We start from the raw sequence: 27,725 nt of genomic DNA, 5'->3' as shown, positions 1-27,725 counted from the left end.
TCTATTTGAAATCTTGTCACTGAGATTATTGTTCTCAACGTCTCCTTTTCAATTCATCAAATTACACTGCGTCTATTTGAAGGGATAGCTTTTTCTTTAGGAGGGCTTGTGAGATAAACAAGAGAAATCTATATTGCATGTGTTACATTAGTTTGTCATTAGGAGAATCAGTATTTAGCTAAAAAAAAGTGCATCTGGATACAGTGTATCAAAAGCCTTAAAGGGGCTCATAGCCTTTGACCCAGTATTGCATTTATACACAGTATGTTAAACACGTGAAATGTCTAAAAGTTAATATAAAAACTAAAAATCATGTTGACACTTTTAATAGTGAAAAAATGGAAAAAAAACACTTCGATATTTAACAGCATGGGGGTGATCAAGAAAATTTCAGTGTACCCATAGAATAGAGCATGGTAATGGGGGGTGGGAGGGAGGGGAGGGTGGGTGATGGGTATTGAAGAGGGCATCTTTTGGGATGAGCGCTGGGTGTTGTATGGAAACCAATTTGACAATAAATCTCATATATTAAAAAAAAAAAGAATAGAGCATGGTAATGGTAAATGGTATGTACCAAGAGGATTTTTTTTTAAGTAATAAAGAAATCTTAATGTATAATAAAGGGAAAAAGGTATATAAAAATATATAAAATTGTGAGCCTTTATAAAAATGTAGAATGGATAAAAACTATAAGAAATGTAACTGACTTTTCTTTAGGTGGTAGAATCATAGGTGATTTTTCTGCATTTTCCAAATGTATCACAGTGATTGTTTTATTTTTATGTTCAGAATACCATTGTTAAGATGGTGCTTGCTGTGTAGTTGAAGTTCATATATATTAGAAAAAGCAGAATATTTATTCTGAGGGTCTTGCATCTTCTCACTAAGGGACTTTTTATACTTTGTGGAATGTCGTTAATACTTACTTGACTCTTAATTCTCTTAGGAAAATAGTGGCCCATAATTTGGCTGTTTACTGTATTTCATATTCTTTTTATGATCTGCTTGACCTTGATAAGGGTTCCCCACCCCCCCCAATGTTTTAGGGTTTTTACAAGGTATTTTGCCACCTTCCATGATGTAATTCTTTAGGCCAGGAAGAATAAGACGTGTCTATAATTAAAATGACTTCATCTTTGGTGTTTTTCAGCCAAGGGTCACTGTATGTAACTGATGTAGTTATATTACAAGAAAGACAAGTTAAGAGTACTTTGTTGTTGTTTTTAATCTGCAGGGAGATTGACCAACAAAAGTAAATTATAGACTGACTTGGAAAACACTCTCATGGACTTGATCTTGGCAGTTAATGGCATACTGTCTTACAGTATTATTTAAATATTTCATATTGCTTACTTTTCTTTCTGTAAGTATTTGTAAGCTTATCAGATATGTGACTATGTCTTCTTGGTGTTCTCAGTTGTACCCCACACACAGTTATGCACAGAATATATGCACAAACATTTTCATTGAATAAATGAATATAGCCTTTGCTTTTTTTATATTGGTTCAGGTTACTGAAAGTGTTCCCTTAATGAACACAGAAACATGTGTTTCTGAAACACATGGAGTTTAACTACTTTTTCCTTCCTGTAATTCAGCTAAATAGACAAAAATGCATGTTACCTGCTCAACTTGGTGATTATCAGGAGAACCTACAAGTGTCCTGAGCTGATAACCAAAAGTCAAAAGAAATCTGCAAACATTTAAGTAATGTTAAATTCCAAGAATATCAGTGGTGGGGTTATATGAGCAGCCAACAGCACCATGCATGATTTTCTGTTTTATACAGGATTTGATTTGACTGAACCCTGATTCATTTTAACACTCATTTAATTCTTTGTTTTTTAATCCTGTGTTAGTTTTTTTGAACTTCGCATGCACTTACATTTATTCTACATAAATAGTTTAGTGGCGCTAATTGTGTATCATACTTGAACTTTCTCTTTGTGCGAGTGTATTTTATCACATATTTTATTTCAGTATTATCTCATTATTAAATAATGTTCATTGTTACCACCATAAATGAAAGTGAAGTTGTAAATTATGTGATATTTTACGATATATGTTCACTTCTACATGCAGTCATCAAAATATTTAAAAATATGTACAATTGCATTAAGGTTTACCCAGATTTAATCTTGTCCCCTCTCTGTTTTCCTCGAAGACTAGTTGGTCACACTGGATATGCTGCTCTTCTTTATTTTGGGATTGTTCGTACATTTTGTGTTCTTCGGCTCCATCTTCGATATTTATTTTACCTCTCCTTTGGTTCATGGAATGACTCCTCAGTTTACACCATTGCCTCCTCCGGCAAAAAGATTAGTACTGTTTGTTGCGGATGGCCTGCGGGCAGATACGCTTTATGAATTAGATGAAAATGGAAATTCGAGAGCACCATTTATTAGGTAAGCATGTTAACTGATACAAAGAAAATGTTATCCTGAGATTATTTGATCTCATGGTGGACATAGAAGTGATGATGAGAAAGATAGTAGGGCACATATATATCTGCCTTTGTCTGTGGATTAACAGGTTTCTTTCTTCCCAGGAGTTATGTGTGACCTTAGCTGCTTGGCCCAACTTGTCCTAATTTTCCAAACCTGGCTTATCTTATACTTATAAAACAAGCCGGTTACATTTCTAAAATAATGACAAGTGTAAGTACTAATGAATTGCTAATTACGATGGTGTTTAACTAGAAAATACAGAGTTCAACTCAGAATACACCTATAAAATATAGAAAGCCCTTCCACGTCTATGTCACTGTTAAATGTGACTTTAGATTCTATGAAGTGGCTTTGAAAAGAAATATTTAAGTTTTTAAACTTATAGGGCTCCTACAAATAATTATTATTTTCCTGATTAGTGGCCAGCCCCTCAAAAGCCCTTCTAATGCTGTTTTAGAGAGAGTGAAACTCAGATTCAAGTGGATATTTATCTAAAATATTATTCCATCTTCCCCATTCTCACCTGCCATCATTACTTTTATCTCTTTACTGTGATTTATGTATGTATGTATGTATGTATGTATGTCTCTTTATTTTTAGACAGAATGAGTGTGAGAAGGGGAGGGGCAGAGAGAGAGGGAGAGAGAGAGTCAGAAGCAGGCTCTGCTCCCTGTCAGCATGGAGTCAGAAGTGAGGCTCAGTCTCACGAACCGTGAGATCATGACCTGAGCTAAAATTGAGAGTCTGCCGCTTAAATGACTGAGCCACCCAGGTGCCCCTGTTTCCTATGTTTTTTAGTTTTCTTTATAGTACTTAGCATGTGCAGGGTCCATGAAGCCTGGGCGTTTGTTTTGCATACCACTTTATTTCCAGTTCTTAGCACATAGTAGGTGATTAGTAAGTGTTTGTTCACTGCTAGAAGAATGAAGGACCTTGGATTCCTGTTAATTTCCTGAAATAAATTAATGGTGGCTTAGAGAAATGTATAATATACTAAAGGATCAAAGTAAATAAGTGAGCAACTCAGGGCAGTGGGAAAAGATGAGTAAGAAAAGAAAATCAAACCAGAGTTAAGTTCGGTTCACAAAAATATGTCACGTGAATTTCTACAAATAATTAAAAATTTGGGTGATATATTTTGATGAATTTCCTAGTTGTCAAAGAAAGAGAAATATAGTTCATTGCAAATTAATAGGATAAAAATATGCTGGTTCTGAAGGAAAAGGCGAGCTTTGCTGGTAGCACTTGTTTCTCATTTGGGTGGTGGGTGGCAGGCCAAGGGCGTGCATGGTTGATGTGCCGTGTGTTGTATGCCATTGTGTGTTTACAATTTCAGTAATCTTCTAGTTTCTTTTAAACCTGTTTGTGAAAGGTTTTATTCATTCCTCCCTTTGTCTTTTAAAAAATAACTGACCAAAAAAATTTTTTTTAACTTTTATTTATTTTTGAGAGACAGAGCATGAGCAGGGGAGGGACAGAGAGAGAGGGAGACACAGAATCCGAAGCAGTCCAGGCTATCAGCACAGAGCCTGATGTGGGGCTCGAGCTCACAAACCGTGAGATCGTGACCTGAGCTGAAGTTGGACGCTTAACTGACTGAGCCACCCAGGCGCCCCATGAACTGATGAAAATGTTTTTGAACAGAGGGATCCAAATTTCTTTATACCTACCTCTTTGTGTTAAAGTTCAGTTTTCATTAAATAACTGAAGAAGTTAAAAAATATAACCTATTTTATAGGTTACTGAATAAGTGGTTCAGTAGTTTTTAGACTTTTTATTTATTATGCATGCATTTAACCGAAATTGGTTTTAGTATGAAGTAAGTCAGTATTTAAGAATATCTAAACCAGGGCCGCCTGGGTGGCTTAGTCCATTAAGCGTCCAGCTTCACTCCGGTCATGATCTCTGGGTTTGTGGGCTTGAGCCCTGCATCAGGCTCTGTGCTGACAGCTCGGAGCCTGGAGCCTGCTTCAGATTCTGTGTCTCCTCTCTCTCTGCTTCTCTCCTGCTCGTGCTTTGTCTCTCTCTCAAAAATGAATAAACATTAAGAAAAAAAAGAGTATCTAAACCAGTCCTAGTAGTTATTATTTTGGGTGTCAGGCGTTCATTTTGAAAACCCTTACCAGTGCAGTCGGTCTTATATAGCAGGTTGCTCTGCTGGTCCGTCACCTGCAATGGTGTTGCTGGTGGTTTGCTTTCTCTGGGATACAACTTAAAGAATATATATATATATTTTAACTTAAAGAATATTGACACCACCTTTTAGCAAAAGAAAACTTATGCCTGTTTTAATCTCAAATTTAGGGATGTAATTTAACTCCTAATTAGGAGTCTAGCCATTTCTCCTACCTTCAATTTTTTATTTTGAGAATTTTTCAGCACAGAGAAATGGAAAGGATTATAATGATGAACATCTGTATACCCTTATTGTAGGTTTAACAGTTTTTAATTATTTTCATATTTACATTTCTTTCTCAATATACCCGCACATTTACACACACGCGTGCTTAAATTTTTAATTATTTTTTCCTGCGTAATTTGAAAGCAAGATCTCATACACTTACCACCAAACGCTTCAGCGTGTATCACCTAAGAAGGACTTTCTCCTGCATGACCGTAATACCATACATATCACACCTCATGAAATCTCACTTTGATGGAATATTGTATGTGTCATTTATTTCTTGGGTAACAAGCCATCTGAATACTTTATGGCTTCATACACATGTGTAGTGGTAAGATGGTTCTTTGTCTCACTTTGGCTTACTTACAGTGCTGAATCCAGCTAGTCAGAGGGTTAGTTCTGGGATCAGAACTCACAAACTGTGAGCTCATGACCTGAGCTGAAGTCGGACGCTTAACCGACTGAGCCACCCAGGTGTCCCATAAAGATTCCTTTCCTTCTTAAATTTTGACTCGCGTTTTGATTTTGATTCCTTCTGGAATAATCTTATTTTTCTAAAGCTCTAACAGGACTTAATCATAGTCTGTGTTAACTATTGATCAATAATATCTTTTAGGAATATCATAATGCATGAAGGCAGCTGGGGGTTATCTCATACCCGTGTGCCAACGGAGTCTCGGCCAGGTCATGTGGCCCTGATCGCTGGGTTTTATGAAGATGTCAGTGCAGTTGCCAAAGGTATTGTCTGTATGGATGACTTTAGTATATGAAAAATTTGTTGCATAAATACTGCTTAACACTGAATCATGACACAAAGTGATGTGTGTTTTGTCCTACTTTTGGGAAGTATTTTAGCATGCCTTACTCATAAACACACACTGGTGTTGATTCAAGATTTAAGCTTTGTTTTTGTCGTCCTGTGCTCCTAAAACAATCTCTGATTGGATGGATCCATGGTTTTCCTAGATGTTAGATCTCAAAACTTAAAAAAAAATTCTGTATTTTAGTAAGAAGGAAATTATCTATTGTAAACTTTCAAAGAAAATTATGGTATGTGAGATTACTTAAAAATAAAATCTTAAAATAGTTTATGGTATAATACATGTAACAAAATCGCTTACCAGTTTTGCATTTGTTCTGCAATTAATCCTCAGTGTCATTAGTTGAAGAATACCACGTTAGGGGTTATACTAATATTTCACCAGGTATATGTTACTGTTTTCACTATTGGCTTCTTCTCTCAATGACCTGAAGGGTGGAAGGAAAATCCTGTGGAATTTGATTCTCTTATTAATGAGAGCAAGTACACATGGAGCTGGGGAAGCCCTGATATCTTGACTATGTTTGCCAAAGGTAAGAGTCATTGATTATATTCCCTCACATGGTATAGGTAATAAATCAGTATGGTAATTTTTATATATTACTTACTGTATTCTATTGATTTTTGAGTTACTTGTTTTTAATATTTAACATCTCTGACATAGGGATGTGTATTACAATGGATGGACATGTCCATTTGATTCTTTCTTTTAGTTGTACTTGAAATATTGGCACATCATATACTTGTTAGTTTTTGGATTCAATGAAGTGCTGTATGGCTCTAACATATAACAGCTTTATAATCTTGGGAAAGTTAGATAACTTCCCTGACCTTCAATTTGCCTTTTTAAAAATGTGATAATAATAATCTATATCTCATAGGTTTGTTTTTAGGATTAAATTGGATAATTCTCGTGAGACACTTAGCAACGTGCTTATCACGTAATTCTTCATTATGACGATGATGTTGATGTCTGGTTCATTTTGTTTTGATAAATTATAAGAAGTTTGTTGATATTCACAGAAAGATTTAAATGCTGTAACTTACAATTTCTATTACATATTCAAGATCATGCCATTTGGATTTGTTGTGTTTGTTTCTGTGCATTGATTAGAAAATTCATTTATATATTATTTTCTAAAAATCAATTGGATTCCATTTGAATTTTGTGTCATTAAATGCTTTGTATTTTTTATTCAGTTAGTTTTAATTTTTTCAATGTTTATTCTTGAGAGAGAGAGAGAGAGAGAAGGACAAGGCATGAGTGGGGGAGGGACTGAGAGAGAGGGAGGAAACACAGAATCTGAAGCAGGCTCCAGGCTCTGAGCTGTCAGCACAGAGCCTGATGCGGGGCTCGAACTCTCAAGTTGTGAGATCATGACCTGAGCCGAAGTCAGATGCCTAACTGTCTGAGCCACCCAGGGACCCCTTTTAAATGCTTTTTAGTGAGAATAGAATGATTGGTCATTTCATCTAATGAAAAGGTTTTATAACCTTATGTTTAGCCATAAGTGTAATCTTCGTAATTGGAATTGTTGAGTATTATTGTATGTCCTGAAAGCAAAATATACATTCAGAATTTTACATATTATATTCATAGAACATCCTTATGTAGGGCAAGCCAAAAAACCCCAGACTGCTTGCCATTTATATACACTTCCTTCTTTGGAAAGCAGTTTAGCTTTTGGGGGGATTGGCAGTGGTGAGGATGGATTAAGTGTCTAGGACTCCCTAAGTTTACCTTCTTACTTCCGGCTGTAGTTGATAGGACAGGAACAACGCCTGAATCAAAAACAATCTCATAGAAATGTTCCATTTCTTATGGTAATGGTAACCAACAAAGCCACTGAGATCTTTCCTTAGGATGTGGGAAGTGGAATAGCTGGGCAGTGGTAGTATCTTTGGAGCTGAATTGCTATTATAAGAGATTATTCCTTTGTTATATCTCTTCCTTGTGACCTATAAGAGTCTATCTCAGAAATTCACTAAGTTGATTAGATTCTTAATAAAATCTTGCAAATGTGTAAGATTAATGTTTGTTGACTCCTTCAGAGAATGTAGCAATAGACAATACTTATTCTCTTATATTTAGAAAAATACACATATTCTATGAATAAGAGAAATGTTTGAATTTTCTTCTTGCTTTAGGAAGTGTTGGAAACCAAATGACTTCATCTATTCTAAATTGTAGATCTGAAGACACACAAATTTTTTGAATAGGCTAATCTGTACAGGGAGTCAGATTTTGGTGTTTATTTTTGTGCTGTTGTGTATCAGCATTGTGACTTTGGCCATGTTAATTAACTTACATGTAGTGTATCTGTAAATTAGAATGTTATTGTGACAACAAAAAACAATAGCATGTGTTAAAGTACAAATCATGGTCTGAGGCACATAAAATAAATGTTAATTATTGCTCCTATCTTTCTCTTCCCTGTCATAATACACAATGCTTTGTGAAAAATTCTGGTTACTCGCAGGAATCTTTAAATGATTATTTCATATTTGATGAAGGCTTGAAAAATTGTTGAAAATATTTTTCCCCAAATTTCCTCCTCAGGTGCTTATGGTGACCATGTTTTTACATATACCTATGATGCTGACAGTGAAGATTTTGGTGCCCATGATGTAACAAAACTGGATACGTGGGTTTTTGATAAAGTTAAGGTGCGTGCTATTGAGTTGATTCAGCACACGTAGTTGTACCCAAAGTACTAGAGAGATTTGTTAGTAAATGCATCTTAATTTTTTCCTACTTGCATGAACTTTCTGTATTTGTAGCATACTATTTTAGAAAGACTGGATTCTAAGAAACTGCACATTCTGTAATAACCAGTTAATGAAAAATTTTTAAAAAATTTTTCTTTTTAACGTTTATTTATTTTTGAGAGACAGAGCATGAGCAGGGAAGGGGCAGAGAGAGAGGGAGACAGAATCCAAAGCAGGCTCCAGGCTCTGAGCTGTCAGCACAGAGCCCGACGCGGGGCTCGAACTCACGAACTGCGAGATCGTGACCTAAGCTAAAGTCGGACGCTCAACCAACTGAGCCACCCAGCCACCCCTAGTTAATGAAAATTTAAAAAAATTAATAATGTGAAAAGATAACTTTTTAAAATTCCATGTTTCTGACCGTAAAATGAGCCATAGATTGGAAATTCAGGGAACCTGTGTTTCATTCCCAGTTTGCTGAATAATCCTAGGTAAATCTTGATCTTCCTTTGGCCATACGATAGTCTCCCAACAGTAGAGGGACCATGTGAGATGTATGAAAAATGCATTTGAAAATGCTGTTCAAATGTGATATATTTATAATAAGATGATTTTTTAAAAATTGTACTTTCCAGAAAGGTAAGCAAACATAAATTAGCAAATCAGTTCCTAATAAACTATCCATGAGTTGCTAAGAAGTAAAGTTGTTTGGACTATTTGATAGTGACAATTATCATAGTTTCACCAGCTACCCAATAGAATTTACATTTTTAAAAATTGTGTGAAAATCTTAATTGTGGACATTGGCTCTCCTTTCTTCCTGTCCATTGTTTCTCATTTACAAATTACAACTTATAATTTATCTGTTGTAAGAAGCATTCATTGCTTGACCTTTAATGATTCTTGCTTTACTGGTACTATCTTTCGGACTGACATTGTGGACTTCTTCACAATGCGGTCATTTTTGTTAGTTTGTAAATGTGTTCCTCAGTATATGCCGGCATTTTTCTTTGTATTTACTTAGCATGAATTAAGTATTCAGTGCATGCTTTGATAAACCCTATTTCTTTCATCAGGATCTTCTTGAAATTTTCTGTTTTCTTTTAACATATGCTTTTGTCAACAGGGAAAACTTTCAGGTTAAATAAAATCTCTTTCAGAAAGTAATTAGCAAATTATTTTTCTAATTATTGCTTTGTAAGAGAATCTACTTATATCAGCATATGCTGAAAGGCACTTGGCTTCTAATTTCATATACGTAGCTAAAAATGCTCTGGAATCATGGATTTGATTCCTTGTGGGTGGGAAGATATAGTTTGTGGCTGGCCTGATTTTATGCCTTTCTTCCTTTTATTTCAACACTGCTAGTGTTGGTGATATGATAGTGATTAGAAAAAAAGATTTGCCCATGACTTTATAAAATATGGTACATATGTATAATAATAACAGTAAACATGAAATCATCAGCAGTGGGAAGTAATATGATATATTTAAAGAATGTATCTTTAGAAAATTGTGATTCAGACAGTTAGGGGAAGGCTTTCCTGAGAGTTTTGAGATGATCCCTGAAGAAGCGTAGGAAACAAAGAAATGGGGCTGGATTGCAGTGTGGAAGCCTATTTCAAGCCAACAGCATTATATAAATCGTGGGCCCTGAGGGAAGAGCCAGCATAATAGATCTGAGGAACTGAAGGAAGGAGTTGAGTGTGGCAGGAATACTGACTGGGAGCAACGTCTGAGATAAGGCTAGAGAGGGAATCTGGACTTGGGACCCGCCTAAAGACTCATGTTTAATCCAACAAAACAAATCCATGCGAGTGTCTACTCACTTTTTTTTTTTAACTGTGGTAAAATACATATAACATAAAATTTGCCATCTTCACCATTTTTAAGTATACAGGTTCAGTAGCGTTAAGTACATTCACATTGTTGTGTATCCAATCTCCAGAACTTTTTCATCTTGCAAAACCAAAACTCTGTGCTCATTGAACAACTCCCCATTTCCTCTTAATCCCAGCCGCTGGCAACTACCATTCTACACTCTGTTTCTATGTATTTGTTTAATCTAGCTACCTCATATAACTGGAATCATACCGTACTTGTCCTTTGTGAATGGCTCATTTCACTTAGCATAATGCCCTTGAGGTTCATACATGTTGAATCTCTTTGCTTGTCAAAACTCACTTTGTACATCATCTCCTCATATAGGCCTTCCATGGCTTTCCTTTGCTGCACCTCACTTCCAGTTAGACTTCGATAACTCTCTTCTATATTCCCTTAATACCACTACCTTAAGTACTTCTCTATGCTATACCACAGTTGATCCCCCTTCCATCCTATTTACATCTTACCGGCAGAGACACTGACTTTTCCCATTGTTATCTCTAAATTCCTATCAAGGAATTGTCTGGTACATAGATACAAGTATTAGTTTAGATTAGGTTCAGTTCTGTATAATAGGGAAGAAATATGGCTTAAAAGTTTACTTTTATCTCCATAAAGTTAATGCCAGCAGTAGGCAGCCCAGGATTGGTGCAGTCCAGGATTGCCATAATGGTTCCACGGTGTCATTAAGGCTCAGTCTTGAATTTCTCCTCTATCCTCGGAGCAGGCGTTTTATCTTCCAAGTTTTTTCATGATCCAAGAGATGCTGGAGTTGCAGCCATTACTTCAATGTTTTAGGTCAACAGTGCAAGGAATTGGAAAGGACCTTCTTTCCTGATTATATTTATTTCAAAGAGCCTTAGGGTCCTTATAGTCTTTTGACTGAAATATTCGACTTATATCTTGTTGGCCACAACCGCTAAGGCACATCTAGCTGTGAGAGAGGATGGGAAATTGGGTTTTAAGGTTGGAGCGTTGCCATGTTTCACGAAATCACAGGTTTTTTTTTTTTTTTTTTAATTTTTTTTTTTCAACGTTTATTTATTTTTTTTGGGGGGGACAGAGAGAGACAGAGCATGAACGGGGGAGGGGCAGAGAGAGAGGGAGACACAGAATCGGAAACAAGCTCCAGGCTCCAAGCCATCAGCCCAGAGCCTGACGCGGGGCTCGAACTCACGGACCGCGAGATTGTGACCTGGCTGAAGTCGGACGCTTAACCGACTGCGCCACCCAGGCGCCCCAGAGGTTTTTTACTCAGAAAGGGAGAATGCGTGTTGAGGTAGTCATCTAGCAGTCTCCCTTGATGCATAACAAGTATTTGTGGAGTGCAGCAATGAATGAGTGCCTTTGCAAGGGGAGGAGAAAAAGCGGGGGCTGATGGTCCTGAGTATACTAGATATGAAGGGGAAAGTAGCCAGGGGTATATTTCAAAACCTCTTAGGTCCAAAAGACCAACTTTTAAAAAGCCAGTAGGAATCTAACAGGTTGAGCTCCACAAGAATAGAATTTCATAGCATCTCATATCTTGTGTCCATATGTGAATGAATAGCACTTGTTACATGGCTGAATATTTTTTTTTTTATTTTTTTTTTTTTAACTTTTATTTATTTTTGAGACAGAGAGAGACACAGCATGAACGGGGGAGGGGCAGAGAGAGTGGGAGACACAGAATCGGAAGCAGGCTCCAGGCTCTGGGCCATCAGCCCAGAGCCTGACGCGGGGCTCGAACTCACGGGCCGTGAGATCGTGACCTGAGCTGAAGTCGGACGCTTAACCGACTGAGCCACCCAGGCGCCCCTGAATATTTTTTTTTTTACCAATCATGGAACAAATTATAAACGTACCTCAACTAAAGTTGCTAGTTTTTTTTGTTGTTGTTGTTGTTTTGTTTTTTTTTGGTTTTTGTCAGCTTTCAATGATACTTTTAGAATTTAACTTCATTCTCTTGAAGAACTCACCACTTCCATCTAAATTTAAAACTTCTTAGGGGCTAAGTAGAATGTATATGAAAGCTAGGGGGCAGTTTTATGCTTTTGAGGAGGATAGCAGTAGGTTACATATTATGTTTTGTTTTTTTTTTTTTATTTACCTCTATTCTTGAATAGCAGGTTTCTCTAATGGCACCATTTGTATTTTTTGGTATTTGTAATAATGAAGGATTATTTCAAAAAATACTTCACACTTTGTCGGGCAATGACATTTTCCTCGTTAAAGTTACTATCTACTAAGAGACAGTTATGTGAACGACAATTACGTATCTTGGCAGAGCCTGTTGACTTATTGAAAGTAGTTTATAAGTATTCCCCACAGAAACTTGTTTACATATTCATGTGTATGCAAGTAGATGTTTAATTCATTGTCTTAGAAGGGCTTTGTGAATCCAGTTTGCAATTATGAAACAATATAATAATTTTCGACCCATATTTTATTAAGTGGGCATTTTTCTATCACACAGCGTGAAGAACAGGTTCTAGTCTTGGGGAAAAGGAACTGGTTCAGAAGCTATTCACACCGTTCAAGTGAGCACTGACAGTTGGACGAGGGCAGCAATGAGACAGGACAAGAAGTAGTCTGGCTCCTAAAACATTTAGAAATGATAAAATGTTCCTAAACTGTCGCCACTTGTACTGTTTTATTTTTGGCTCTTGTCAACATATTAATTCAACCTGGTATATTTTATTCAGTGCTTAGGAGATCTTCATGAAATCAAGGTCCCCTTTCTGTAACCCTTTTTTGGCCTAATTATAGCCCAGCTCACTCATGATTCAAGCGTTGATGTCTGAACTGACAATAAGGACTTTGTGTTGGTTGGTTCTGAGGATAAACTTAAACAAAATAAAATAATTTAATTTTATAGTTATGTATACATTTAATTCAAGGTTTTCATCAGAATTATTTTTTATGTAAAATAAATGGACTAAATTTCTTTAACTGATTTGTTACCTATAGGAATTCTTTCATGCTGCCAGAAACAACCAGTCTTTGTTTTCTAAACTAAATGAAGAAAAAATAGTTTTTTTTCTTACATTTATTAGGAATAGATACAAACGGACATGCTCACCGACCATCATCAAGGTAATTTTAATGCTGTGTTTAATTTCATGTTTTTGAGAGACTTGGGTATTCTATTTGAACTTTTAAAGTATTATATATTTTTTGTAATTATCACATTACTTACCTTCCATATTCTTCATTTATCAAGGCAGAGAAAAAAGAATATTAAGATTTTTTTTTAATGTTTATTTTTTTTTTAATTTTTTTTTTTTCAACGTTTATTTATTTTTGGGACAGAGAGAGACAGAGCATGAACGGGGGAGGGGCAGAGAGAGAGGGAGACACAGAATCGGAAACAGGCTCCAGGCTCTGAGCCATTAGCCCAGAGCCCGACGCGGGGCTCGAACTCACGGACCGCGAGATCATGACCTGGCTGAAGTCGGACGCTTAGCCGACTGCGCCACCCAGGCGCCCCATAATGTTTATTTATTTTTGAGACAGAGACAGAGCATGAGCAGGGGAAGGGCAAAGAGAGGAGACACAGAATCCAAAGCAGGCTCAAAGCTCTGAGCTGTCAGCACAGAGCCCTACACAGGGCTTGAACTCACAGACCATGAGTTCATGACCTGAGCTGAAGTTTGATGCTTAACTGACTGAACCACCCAGCCACCCCTTTAAAAATTTTTTTTAACATTTAATCATGTTTGAGAGAGACAGAGAGACTGAGTGCAAGTTGGGAGCAGAGAGAGAAGGAGACATAGAATCTGAAGCAGGCTCCAGGCTCAGAGCTGTCAGCAGAGAGCCTGATGCGGGGCTCAAACTCACGAACAGTGAGATCATGACCTGAGCTGAGGTCAGATACTTAGTCCACTGACCCACCCAGGCACCCCTGTATACAGGGGTTCTATTTCAGTAGAACTCCTTATATAGAATAGCAAATATTTTTCTCAGTTTTGCAGACCAAAGAGGAAGAATCGATGTTTTACTTTTGTTCTTTATTTAGAATTTGGTTTAGATAAGTCTGTGAATAATGCCTATTGGTTAGCTATCAGTAATAAATATCTCATGCTCCCCTTCTTTAACATGATGGACTATTTCAAGTGATAGAATTCATACCAAACCAACCTATTCAACTGTATGGAAGCTTAAATATAATTTGCTTATAATGTTATATTAATGTTTTATGTCACAAACACTCTAAGGGATGAGAACATTTTATACTTGAAACAGTGATACCTATTAATGTGACAAAAACAATATAGTGTGCATTATGAGACGCATGAACTTGAAAATCATAATTAATGCATTTGAGATGTAAAAAGTATTCATTAAAACATATTTGCTAATCAATATTGGAGAGTATTCTCCTTTTAAACTATTTCTGAAAACGATTTCAGATTCTTATGCTTCTTTAAAAGGAGAGATTGTTATCTTTAACAATATAAAGATCTCTGATTTTAAAATATTAAGGATGAGATATAAAAGTATTTAGGAGTTAATAACTTCAGATGATTCATATTAGGTTCATGTTGAAGAAATTTTATTTTTCCAAATTAATGTAACTTTAATGTGCTCTTCTGTTTCTTCTTAAACAGGGAATATAAGGACAATATTAAACTAGTGGATGCGGGAATAAAAGAAATGGTGTCCATTCTTGAACACTTTTATGGAAATGATGGGAAAACGGCATTTATCTTTACCTCTGACCATGGAATGACAGACTGGGGTTAGTCTGTCTCTAAGTGACACGTACTTTATGATTAAAGTAGTTGTAAATGTAGCTTGCAGACATCTTGTAATGTGGAAGAGGATTAAATGTCTTCGTATATGCAGAATGTCTAACAGGCAATTGCATGCTTAACATGTTAGTGTAAAAAACCTGATCTTATATAAAGGATCTTTTTTCTAACTATAAAAGGAACATATTCTCATTTAAAATGAGAAATTAGAGAAAAGTATGGAGAAGAAAACAAAAAGTGCCTATCCTATTATTTATCTACCTAGCGTTAACTGTAAGTGATGATAATGTAAGAGTAAGGTGGTATAACCAGGAATCCTGGGGCTCCTGGAAGTCTACCCTACATGACCTTGTCCTTTCTGTGAGATTCCCAAGGCAAACACAGTGTGTGCACAGAGAACAAAACAAGGCAAAGATGAAGTTTGGGTCCCCACATCACAGTACAGAATTCTAGTGAGCCGGTTCCACTCTATAAAGGGCTTTTGGTTACACCAGCCAGAGTGGCCTGGAAGAAACTCATCAAGAGACTTTGCTGTCCTCTCCAGAACAGACCTGGCCTTGACCGACTGCGTGTCCCATGTGGCACTACGCTGGTCGCATCTCCTCCAAGTCTTCTTGTTAATATTCTTGTTCTTCTTTCAACCAGTCAACAGACCTTTTTGTTTTGTTTTTGCCTGTCTATTGATGCTCTGACTTGCTTTGGGAATATTTTAAAACTAATTGTTATGCAGAGTTGCACGCATTTGGGAGTGTGGTGGCTAGAAGTAGAAATACATATGGGTCAATTCTTTAAAACGATTAAACAATAAATAAATATTTAGGTATAATTTCTTATATCCCTGTCTTAATACTCTTGGTGTCTTATTTGTAGGTTCCCATGGGGCTGGTCATCCTTCAGAGACTTTAACTCCTTTTGTCACTTGGGGAGCTGGAATCAAGTATCCCCAAAAAGTATCAGCTCAGAAATTTGATGATGCATTTTTGAAAGGTATAAACATTTACCTTTATTGTTTTCATAAATACGACATTTTAAAGGATAAGCACTGGGTGTTATATGTAAGCCAATTTGACAATAAATTATATTAAATAAAATTTTAAAAAATTAAAAAAAAAATTTTTAAATAAAACCAAAGTTTAGGGGGACGCCTGGATGGCTCATTCAGTTAATTGTCTGACTCTTGCTCTCGGCTCGGGTCATGACCTCACTGTCCATGAGTTTAAGGCCTTCGTTGGGCTCCGCACTGACAGTGCGGAGGCTGCTTGGGATTCTGTCCCTCTCTCTCTCTGTCTCTGCCCCTTCCCCGTTCTATCTCTCTCAAAATAAATAAATAAACATTAAAATAAAATAAAACCAAAGTTTAACTTAAAAAAATCACCTTTCAAGTTACAGTTTTCATTTTGATATTTGTATCATTACTATTTTTATGTGTTATTTTTGTATAGTTCTCATTATTGGTTTATAATATTCAGATTGAAATATATAGTCTTAGTTATCTGCCTTATGAAGTTACAAATATAAATTATACTATTACTTTTTTTCCACAAGCCTATTTTTATTGCTGGGATTTACATTAAACTACTGAGTCATATCTTAACCTGCAAAGACTATCAATCAGATAAATCACACATATGTCACAATTGACATTTCACACCTGGACTGATTTTGCCCTGTCTCTAGTACTTTTGAAGGCTTTCTGTGTTACCCAAGCCTCCCTTCCTTCCTAATCCATGAGGAAAATGAATTCCTTTTTCCTGGAGCTCTGCTTATTTTGTGAGGTAAGGTTTTTTTTTTTTTAGAGTTCCAAACTTTTTATTAATTGGACAAAACAAATTCCTTTCAAATGCCTCACTCCAGATTATTTGCATAAAACTTATCCAAAACACTTGTTAAAAATACAGATTAAAAAACAAATAAACTTCCGTTGGGGCACCTGGGTGGCTCAGTCGGTTAAATGTCTGATTGTTGGTTCTGTGTCAGGTCATGCTCTTACGGTTCGTCAGTTCGAGTCCTACACCAGGCTCTGTGCTGATGGTGGGGACCCTGCTTGGGATTCTCTTTCTCTCCCTCACTCTCTGCCCCTCCACGTGTCTCTCTCTGTGTCTCTCAAAATAAATAAATAAACTTAAAAACAAACAAAAAGCAAATTTCCAGACTTTGTCACTAGGTATTTTAATTCCATGAGTCTGGGTGAGGCCTGGAAATTTTCTTTTTAAAATCTTCTCCAGGGATTCACACTCACAGCCATGTTTATATATTTCTGTCATAGAAAACTCTTTGGCTTGCATCATAAAATTTCCTTAGACTCTTTTCTTGAATTTATTTTTTTATTGAGATAAAATTCTCTTGCCATTTTAATTCATGTTTTAAAAGTGTACCTTTCAGGTTTTCTTTTTAGCATACTCACAAGACTGTATCATCACCTCTACTGTCTAATTACAAACTGTTTTGTCAGCACCTCCAAAGAAACCCCTTCCCCAATAGCAGTCACACCTTATTCCCCCCCCCCCCCCCCCCCCCCGCCCATCACCTGGCAACCATTATACTTTCTCCCTCTCTGGATCTGCTTATTCTGGACGTTTCCTATAAGTGGAATTACTCACTGTAGGGTCTTTGTGTCTGGCTTCTTCCACTTGGCATAATTTTTTTCAAGGTTCATCTGTAGTGTAGCATGTGTAAATAGTTTATTTTTTACAGCTGAATGATACTCCGTTATGTGTCTAGACCATATTTTATTTATCCAATCATCTTATGGACATTTGGGTTGTTTCCACATTTGACTGTTGATAGTGCCAATGACACAAATGTATGAACATTTGTGTACCAGTTTTTGTGTAGACATGTTTTCATTTCTCTCGGATAGGTACCTAGTGATGGAATAAATGGGCCATATGTAACTCTGTGTTTAATTTTTTGCAGACTGCCACACTTTGCTAAAGCAGCTTCAGCATTTTATATTCCTATGCTCTGTGGTAAATGAATTAGATTGGGTCTAATAGAAGCTGGGTTCAATAGAATGTTTGTACTGAGGATATAAAACTTTGGCTCTTGATTTCTCAGAGAATTAATATTTTAGAATAACTTGACTTCAGGAATCATTACAGAGGAATACATTTTTTCTTCTATGAATATTAGGTGTCATAAGTTAGAGGGAAAGGGAATGTGCATCTTTTCCTTATCAGGTAATTAGGGTGAATTTTTAGTAGCTGACTAGTAGAACCAGGAACGTATTTTTAAACTTTGCCAGCTTATTAAAGGAAATTTCATCATAAAAATATCTTAGAACCCTTTTTGTAATATATCTTAAAGTCATTAAATGAAGGCATGCTCTCTCATAATCATTTGTTTTGATTACTGGTTATTGAAATTTCTGAATTTATATGTGGAAAAATAGGGGAATGAGGTTATGTCTGAAGGCAATTTTAATTGTAACTCACTATAGGATTTTCACATTTGGGATTCGTGGACAGTAGGAACATCACAGCTACATTTTTAAGTATTTTTGCAAGCAACTGCCATTACAGAAAAAAAGAAGGGCTTAGGTTGTCTAACAGACATCAATTGCCTTAATTACTCCCTGGAGCGGGACTGTCATTAGTCCTAGTCATGCTGACAGCTGTTGTCATTGTGCCTTTTACTTCCATCTTCCCTTCCTTACCCTTTTGATGCTTTGAAACAATGATCTGCAAATGAGCACTTTGAAAGTTTAATAAATCATCCCAGAAAACATCAAATATTTACTTTTAAAGCTATTCTTTTAAATTCTGGTTTTAAAAACATACAGCTGTGCCTGTTTAAGTGTCTTTTTTTGTTCATAGTTGACTTAAAATAGACTTTCCCAGTACTTTTGTTTCACATTACACATTGATCTCTCTTAATAATGAAACTATTTTTTTTTTTTTAAATCTTAACATCAGCTGTTGTGTCTCGTTTTGTTTCAGAATGGAGATTAGAGAGCTGGAAGAGGCAAGATATCCATCAGGTATTCAGTTCAATTTAGTCACTTTCACATTTAAATTTCTCTCCTAGAAGAAGTTTAGGCTGAAAAAAAAAATCTGAACAAGAGTATTAATAATAAAGTATTTTTCAAAACATTTCAATTACCAAGAGAAATCCTTCTAGTGCAAATATTTTAACCCAACTAATCTTTCTTTTGGCAAAATAGAAAAAGCTCCACATAAAACTGAAAGAAGATTCCCTCCAAATAACATTGGCTAATTAAAGAATTATTATGTAAATTGAAATCTGCATGGCTGTTCAATTCCTGTGATTTCTTGTCATGGTTGCCTGGCTTAGTTGCTCTAAGCACAGACCTAATAAAACCCTATTATGTTTTTTTTTTTTCCTGTAGTATGTGAGTTACCGTTTCTTTTTTATTAACACATATTTTATCCTTAATTCTACCCAGGGTGCTTACAAATGCAATGGAAAAAAAGATAACAAGAACGTAGATTACTCAGCTAGAAACTTTAGATTACAGGGAAATGCGTGGCCAACCTAATCAAGTTAGACTGGTAACGTTATGTGTAAATATGAAGCAGGGAATTTTCATTGTTGAAGATACGCTCTGCAAACAGCCATCTTCACTATTTGTAGAAGGCAAGGCATTGTTGGTATATGACCTCGAAGGTGGCAGGAATATTTTACCCTCACCAGGTCACCTTACAAACTGGCATTGCTTATTGTGGTGGATAAACCAAGGTCTAGAATCTCATTTTTAGGCCTGTGGGTGCAGAAGCCTGTTCTCTGTCAGTACATTAGGAGGGATGGCTGCATATTACCCAAATAAATGGAAATGTATAAAATTAAAATAACAGTTTAATTAATTTGCCGCAAAAATCGCCATCAGAAGGATAGGGAATAACTTGAAAATCATAAAACATATAGCCAGACTGGATTATGATTTAAATCTAAATATAGATTCAGCTATCGCCCTGTGACTACTCCTACTTCAAATCTACATTAGATGAGAGTTTCTTTATTCATTCTTTCACCAACATCGCTATGTGTCCACAGTGGTGTAAAACACTACGCAAACATTAACATTAGATATGTGTAAGGGATATAATGGTGAGGAAAAGTAGACAAAATGCCTGCCCTGGGAAGCTTACAGTTTAGGGGTGAGAACAGATATTAAGCAAATTATTATACAAATACATGTAAAATTACAGTGTGATAATTAGTACAAAAGAGGACTGTGAAGCTGTGAGAGTATAGAGTGGACATATCTGATAGACTGTATGGTCTGCAAAGTCTTCCTGAGAAATAGAGGTTTGAGCTGAGACTGCAGAATTAAGTAGGGGTTACCAGGCACATGGTGTTCCCTCTCCCTTTCCACGCAGAGGCAGCAACATGTACACAGAGCTCTGGTAAGAGGATACATGGTGTATTAAAGGAGCACAGAGAAACTGAGACTGTGGTCTGATGTCTGGGTGGGCACTAGACCCCGCAGGGCCTTATGGGCCTATGGACTTAATCCTAAAGCTTGAGGAAGCCCTTGAAGTATATGAAGCTTGGAGAGTGACATGATCTGTTTTTGGGGGAAAGGATTTCTCTGGATGCAGCAGGAAGAACAGGTTGGAGGAAGCCAACAGTGGATTCTGGGGGGAAAGGCACAAGGCAATTAGAGGCCATTGGAGTTTTCCAGTTTTCTGGGGGATGGTACTTAGTAAAGAGAGTCCAGGTGGTAAAACGTGAGAAGCACTGAGAGCCTGGGACCAAACTCCAACTTTAAATGGGGAACTAGAGATGGTATCTGGAAAGGAGCCCCAGTGAGACTGAAGACATTGAGTGGCGTGTGTGGTGTTACAGATGCCAAGAAGGGAATGGTGTATGCGGTGCTGCTGAAAAGTCAAGTGATTAAAATAATCAGAAGAGCATTTGTAGCCACCATTCACTGCAGGATTATTCTGTGCCACGTACTTTATAAATTTAATCTCCTTTAATTATGCCATAACTCTGTAAGGGTTTTTTTTTAAATAACTAAATGATAAGAAAATAAATAAGTGATAAGGAAACCGAGGCATTGAGGAGGTCAGATAACCTGCCCAAGGACTCCGATTTCAGGCAAGGATTTGGAACTGGGCATTTTGACATCTAAGCACTTTACTGCCTGAAAAATTATAAGGACTAATATAAAAACAGTCGGATTTAGAAAAATAGAGGGTATTAGCTCTGTTACCCTCAGGGAGAGTGTCTGTGGGATGGTGAAGGATCAAAGGAAGTTGTAGGTGGCTGAGAAGCCAGAGGGAGATAAGGAAATGGAGGTAGACACACAAGTGTCCGGGAAACTGGGGGTTTATGTCTTTTCTGGACTTCACCGTCTGGCCAAACCTTCTGGTATATACTTTCTTTCTTAATATGTACCTTTACCCAGTTAAAGCCTTCTCTTGCTATTTACTTTTTGTCTAGTTAAGGCATCCTATTCATAATACTGAAAAACCATTACATGAAGTGGTCAAGTTCTTAGCTACCAGGGTAGTAACTTTTTGTTCTAGTGTGTAAGTTGATGCAGCTGTAGCAAATGACATTTTTAGAGATTGATATCTATTGTGTATGAATAAATGTTTGAAGGCAATGGATTATAATGAACATCATGATTATAGTCCAAAATATAGTTGCATTAAATTGTATAACTTTCTTATTGATGTCTGTAAACTTACTAGAATTGAACATTTTCTGTTTGTAGGCTGATATTGCACCACTGATGGCTTCTCTTATTGGAGTTCCCTTTCCCCTTAATTCAGTGGTAAGGAATAAAATTTCTTATCAGCTCTCAGAATAAAAAAAAGTTACTGTACAGTAAAATTTACTTTTTATGTCTTTCTGAATAATCTTTGGTTACATTTAAAACTTACTTTCCTCTCTTTTTTTTCTAAGTATCTAACTGTGTATGTATTATAATCTACAACATAGAGCAGAAGCCTAATAGCTTTTCTTTAAAATTTTTTATTTTCTAAAATGTATATAGATTTATCTTTATACTTCAGTTATAAGTGGTAAAACATATATAAATTTTATTGCAAGCAGCAGAAACTGAATCCATTTAAAGGGAATGTATTAAAATGATATTACTGGGTTGTTGATTTGAAGGGGTGCTCAAAATCCAGGCTTGGAAATGAACAGGAACTAAGGGAGCGCCAGGGACTTGGAAGAAAGAACCAAGCTGTTGTGCTCAGTGCACCAACACTAGGGGAGAATAGTATTATACTTGTACTTTTTGTTCCTTGACTCTCAGGAGTCAGATTCCACTGCTTACCTCTTGAGTGGGCTAGCTTGGGTTATTTATTTATCCTTCAGTAAAGAAAGGTAGGGCTCCATTAGAATCTCACCGTTGGGGTACCAGAATGGCTCATTCAGTTAAGCGTCCGACTTCAGCTCTGGTCATGATCGTGCAGTTTGTGGGTTCAAGCCCTGCATCGGGCTCTGTGCTGACAGCTTGGAGCCTGGAGCCTGCTTTGGATTCTATGTCTCCCTTTCCTCGCCTCGCCTCGCCTCTCCTCTCCTCTCCTCTCCTCTCCTCTCCTCTCCTCTCCTCTCCCCCACTCTTTCTCTCTCTCTGCCCCTCCACCACTTTTGCTCTCTTTCTCAAAAGTAAATAAACATTAAAAAAATAAAAAGAAAAGGAAACCCACTGTTATATCCAATGGGGGAGATTTCTCAACATAGAATGGTAATGCTGTTAAAAATGGGAACTGGGTGCTGAAAAGCCAAAAAACAAACAAAAATATCCATTCCAACTAGCCATTCATATTAGCTTTTCAAAGCAAACTTTAAAAAAATAATGTTCTCTGGGGTGCCTGGGTGGCTAAGTCAGTTGAGCACGACTTTAGCTCAGGTCATGATCTCACCACTCTGAGTTGGAGCCCTGCACCGGGCTCTGTGCTGACAGCTCAGAGCCTGGAGCTGCTTCAGATTCTGTGACTGCTCTCTCTCTCTGCCCCTCCCCCGCTCACACTCTGTCCCTCTCTGTGTCTCAAAAATGAATAAACATTAAAAAAACTTTTTTTAAATAATGGCCCCTAACTCAGAACTTGTAAGTGACCCTTCTAGTCATAAGTATATGTGTATGTGTATTAACAAAACAGCCCTTACTCTTACTATGCACGGTATACTCTCAATTTTCTTATTGTGTCATTTTTTCCTTTTTAAGGATACCGGCTGTGGCCCACCATAGGGATTTTTCGTGTGTGCAAAGCACTTAGCTCACTGCTCAGCACACAGTAGTCTTTCAATAGATATTAGGTTTTATTGAACTTACTTCATCTCTATTGCTTTATTTACTTTGTTATATACACTTTGTGAGAAAAAATAATAGAAAAAATAATATTTCAGTTATGGTTTTAAAAATATTTTGCTTAATTATTTCAGTAATTTATTCCTCTACATGCCTTGTCTTTATTGTTTCATTTGTAACTCTTTTTGTTTTATAAAAATAGCCTGAGTTGTTAATACTGATAATATTATACTAGTAAAATTAATACCAATACTAAAGCAGTGTTCTTTATTTACAGGGCATCCTTCCTGTAGATTATCTTAACAACACTGATCTCTTCAAAGCAGAGAGCATGTTTACAAATGCAATACAGATTCTCGAACAATTCAAGGTAAAACAGGACACACAAAAATAGATACTATGACAATTTTAACATCAAATATATTAAGTGAAAATGTCAAGAAATTATTTTCTATAGTTTATGTTCTTTAAATTTTGTGTCTTTGACTAGTGGCATAAAGTTTAACATTTGTGAGGTGCAGATCCCAGGAATCAGTTCGAGTGTGTAGAATGACCTTCGAAGACCACCGCATATGCTTATAATTTACTGATTGGAATTTGCCCCATAGAAGTAGTGTTAGAGACTGCAACATTTCTTGTCATTTCACATACAACTATCATATGCATTAAGACAAGTTAAAGAGGTGACCATTTCACTGAAACTTTCTGTTAGTATTGTCAAGGCAGCTTGACTTATTTTGTCTTCTATAGTAAAAGAAATAGTTTAATGAGATTACAGTGTGTTCTTTTGCAAGCTTGATATGATTAATTCTCAGCTCATTATGATAGTATGATAATCTGAAATTTTTGTTTAAATACTTATGAAATAATATAGTAACATAAAATTCCATTTAGTTTCAAAGTAGTGAACCATCCCCAAAGAGCCATTTTAATGAATGTTTGTATTTCAAAATGAAATTAATTTGTGTCTCATTTATAATGTAATGAAATATTTTCATACTTGGTTCCCAGGTGAAAATGACTCAGAAAAAAGAAGTTACTTTACCGTTTTTGTTTATACCATTTAAGTAAGTCTCATATTTTTTATTAACTTGTAGGAAGGAATATTTTAATGAGTTTGAGTGCTGACAGGATAGATGAGTTACTTAGAAACTTTTTCTTTTTTGTTTATATTAGTGCAAACTCCAAAACGAAAGCCTCTTCTCTTGCTTTTATAAATAATGGGCCAGATACCAGATACCTTTGAGTGGCTGGTAAAGGAGATAAAGGGGCACAGAGAGCTGTGGGAGACATTGAAGAGATAAATTCAACAGGGCTTAATTGAAGGTGTGGGGCTCTTTGCTTGGTTGATTGGGACATTTGGTACCATGATGGCTTGTAGAAATAAAGAAGAGATAGATGGTTAGGGGCAAGGATGAATGTTTCTGGGTTCAGCCTACATTTGAAGAAACCAATTAGTTAGTTAGAATTAGTGAGAAATTAGACATAAAATTAGGGCAACAAATTAGGGACTTGGCTTGCAACATAGACCTGAGAGTTGGTTATGAAGATCTGAAGGCATCAGCATAAGGTAAGATGTTAACTGTTACACATGTAGGAGGCTCTAGGAGAATGTAGAAAGTGACAAGAAAAGGCTGATGATACAATTCTGGGAGACACTGACAACTACTGGGTGGGTGGGGAGAACAGACTTTGGAGGGCAGCAGGATTTTGCTGTCCTAGATCTCTTTTCCTTGAATCTGGAGTCCCCACTCCTGTGATTTGAGTCACAGTCCTGGCTCTGCACTACTGACTTGGGCAGGTTTATTCGGCCTCCTTTACTCCTCCTCCTCAAGGTTTGTTTTCAGTTTGCAAGGGTTCACGTTTAATTAGGGAGGATTTTGCTCTTGACCAAGATAAATAGAAATTCTTCAAAATATGGATGTTAGTGAAGTGTTTGAATGACTTCACTGGAATTCTTTTTGACAAATCTGTAGCATTAGTGTGGTATTTATAAACTAGAAAGGCTTAAACATTGCACTACCTGTTGAATAATGTGATTACATGCCTGACTTTGGGTATATGTGTATCTGTGTGAATAGGAGAGCAAAAACCAAGCAAAATTGGGATTTTGCAACTTACGATCATATGAAATTACCTACCCTAAATATTATGTTATATCCATCAAAGGTAGAATTATTTTTGAAGACTTTCCCTAATTGTAAGATACCATATATGCATATAGAGACTATAAGGCAAGTTTTTACTATTTGCCCCATATGATGTCATATACATACCATATGCATCTGTTTATTTACAGTGTAGTGGTGTAGTCAGAGCGTAATAAAGTAAACAAATGAACAAGAAATATATGATCAATTCCTGGGACGAAGAAAATACATGGGACATTGAAAGTGAGACTATGGGTTACTTTAGACTGGCTGCTTTAGAAAAACTGGTCAAGGAAGAGGTACTCTTCTGTGAAGAGTTCAGGTGCACACTGCCTGGCTTCTTCTACTTAGGCCTGCTGGCTGACCATGAACTTGCCCTGCTTTGATGCTCAACGTCTGCCTGCAGAGCCACTGCTAACTTTTTGTCCTCTGGGGACCCTACAGCATGGTTGATTCCTGAACACTGGAGCAAAGCTTTAGCCCTGCCTGCAGACTTATCTGGCTAAAAGTCACCATTTCTCATTAGCCTCCAATATGACCAAAAAGTGTCTAAGGTAAAGTGGAGAATTGACTCCTGAGGAAATAACTTAAGGAAAAGAAAAGAACTTACAATGTTAAAGTTCTCAGAAATATCAGGGGCCCCTGGGTGACTCAGATGGTTAGGCGTCCGACTTCGGCTTAGGTCATGATCTCACGGCTCATGGGTTCGAGCCCTGCATCAGGCTCTGTGCTGACAGCTCAGAGCCTGGAGCCTGCTTCCGATTCTGTGTCTCCTTTTCTCTCTCTGCTCCTCCCTTGCTTTCTCTGTGTGTCTTTCTCTCAAAAATAAAATAAAAACATTTGAAAGTTTTTAAAAAAAAATATCTGAGGAACTATTGTATCTATAAGAAAAAGCGCACGTCACAAAATGAGAAAGGGTATGGGATGCATATGTTAAAAACCAGAAATGGGACTAAAAACTTACAGAATGATAAATTGTACAAGAATAGTCCAAATGGGAGGCAAACCCTCCAAATTAGAATAGTGTATGTGCTGCCGAAGCGAGCACTCCAAATTAGAATAGTGAAAGGAAATGAATTTTCATATGTGGATTGAGTAAGAATTTTAACATATGGATGGAGTAAGAAGCTGGAGGAAACAGGAAGGCATATATTTCTTCATCCTCTGAAACAATGACAAGTGGAAGCTTTAGGGAAAAGGAAACATTTCAAACTGTACAAGAAAGCATGCTTCGTATATGAAGCAACCTAATATGTAAGCTGATTTTGAACAGTTGCTGGAAGTGGGAGGAAGAATTCATTTGAACATTGGCACATTGATCAAAGCTTCAGTTAAATAGATGAGAAAATCTAATCCTAGCATAAAACTTAACTACTCAGTGAACAGTATTTAAATAATCATAATAAAGTAAATACTGGTTTTCAGCCTTTAGACTCAAACCGTAGACAAAGCAAGGAAGACTTAATTATTATTATGGAATAGAATGCAAATGTTCCCAACCTTGACAAGCCTACAGGGTTACATGTTGGAAGTCAGAGGAAAAGAGAAATATAAATGGAATAGTAGTGGCGCTATTGTCCTCATAAAATAGAATGTGGAGATTCTGGACATAGTTGACAAAACAAGACAGAGGTTTAGGTACTACATTATTTGAACATTTTTTTAAATGTTTATTTATTTTTGAAGGAGAGAGAGACAGTATGAGCAGGGGAGGTGCAGAGAGAGAGGGAGACCCGGAATCCAAAGCAGGCTCCAGGCTCTGAGCTGTCAGCACAGACCCTGACATGGGGCTCGAACCCATCAACCACGAGATCATGACCTGGATCAAAGTCGGGCACTCAACCGACTGAGCCACCAAGGCACTGCTAGGCCCATTATTAAAGTGACTGATGTAGGAGCACCTCCCTGGCTCAGTGGGTAGAGCATATAACTCTTGATCTTGGGGTCATGAGTTTGAGCCCCATGTAGAGATTACTTAAAAATAAAGTGACCAATGTAGCCAACAGAAGAGGTAAAAATAGTAATATAACCATATTGAGGGGGAAGGAGACAGCAGGAACAGGCAGAATCAGTGAGGAGTCAACAGAAAATGCCTCGGGTCATCCAGTCAAGAAATAGTAATAAAAGCATATTGTGAAGAAAAATGGAGGTAACTACAAGAATAACTAAAAATAGACACTTGTAAAAGTTTTTGTCTCTGGACTGGGGAATGAGAGATGAGAAGGGTGGGGCAGGTGTTTATTGGTTGTCTTTGTCCCCTCTGCACAGTTTTTTACTTTTTAAAATTATATGCATATATTACTTTGATAAAGCATATACTTAAAAAAGAAACAAAAAATAAATAG

At 36.7% G+C, this 27,725-nt stretch overlaps 1 protein-coding gene across 1 annotated transcript in view; it reads left to right on the top strand.

Annotated features, from left to right (window-relative positions):
* The window catches only part of PIGN (phosphatidylinositol glycan anchor biosynthesis class N), a 105,037-nt gene that overhangs the window by 16,617 nt on the left and 60,695 nt on the right, over positions 1-27,725 (top strand). Inside the window, 13 exon segments of the mRNA XM_043559018.1 lie at positions 1,235-1,363; positions 2,153-2,405; positions 5,468-5,589; positions 6,106-6,204; positions 8,232-8,338; positions 13,214-13,279; positions 13,281-13,339; positions 14,854-14,984; positions 15,868-15,984; positions 18,936-18,976; positions 21,683-21,742; positions 23,508-23,600; positions 24,242-24,297. Coding sequence (XP_043414953.1) covers positions 2,185-2,405; positions 5,468-5,589; positions 6,106-6,204; positions 8,232-8,338; positions 13,214-13,279; positions 13,281-13,339; positions 14,854-14,984; positions 15,868-15,984; positions 18,936-18,976; positions 21,683-21,742; positions 23,508-23,600; positions 24,242-24,297 — 1,172 coding nt within the window. The 5' untranslated portion in view covers positions 1,235-1,363; positions 2,153-2,184.

The sequence above is a fragment of the Prionailurus bengalensis genome, chromosome D3, assembly GCF_016509475.1.
Source record: "Prionailurus bengalensis isolate Pbe53 chromosome D3, Fcat_Pben_1.1_paternal_pri, whole genome shotgun sequence".
Taxonomy (NCBI): Eukaryota; Metazoa; Chordata; class Mammalia; order Carnivora; family Felidae; genus Prionailurus; species Prionailurus bengalensis.
Note: the sequence above shows the minus strand (reverse complement) of the source record. Positions and strands in the feature narration are given on the sequence as shown.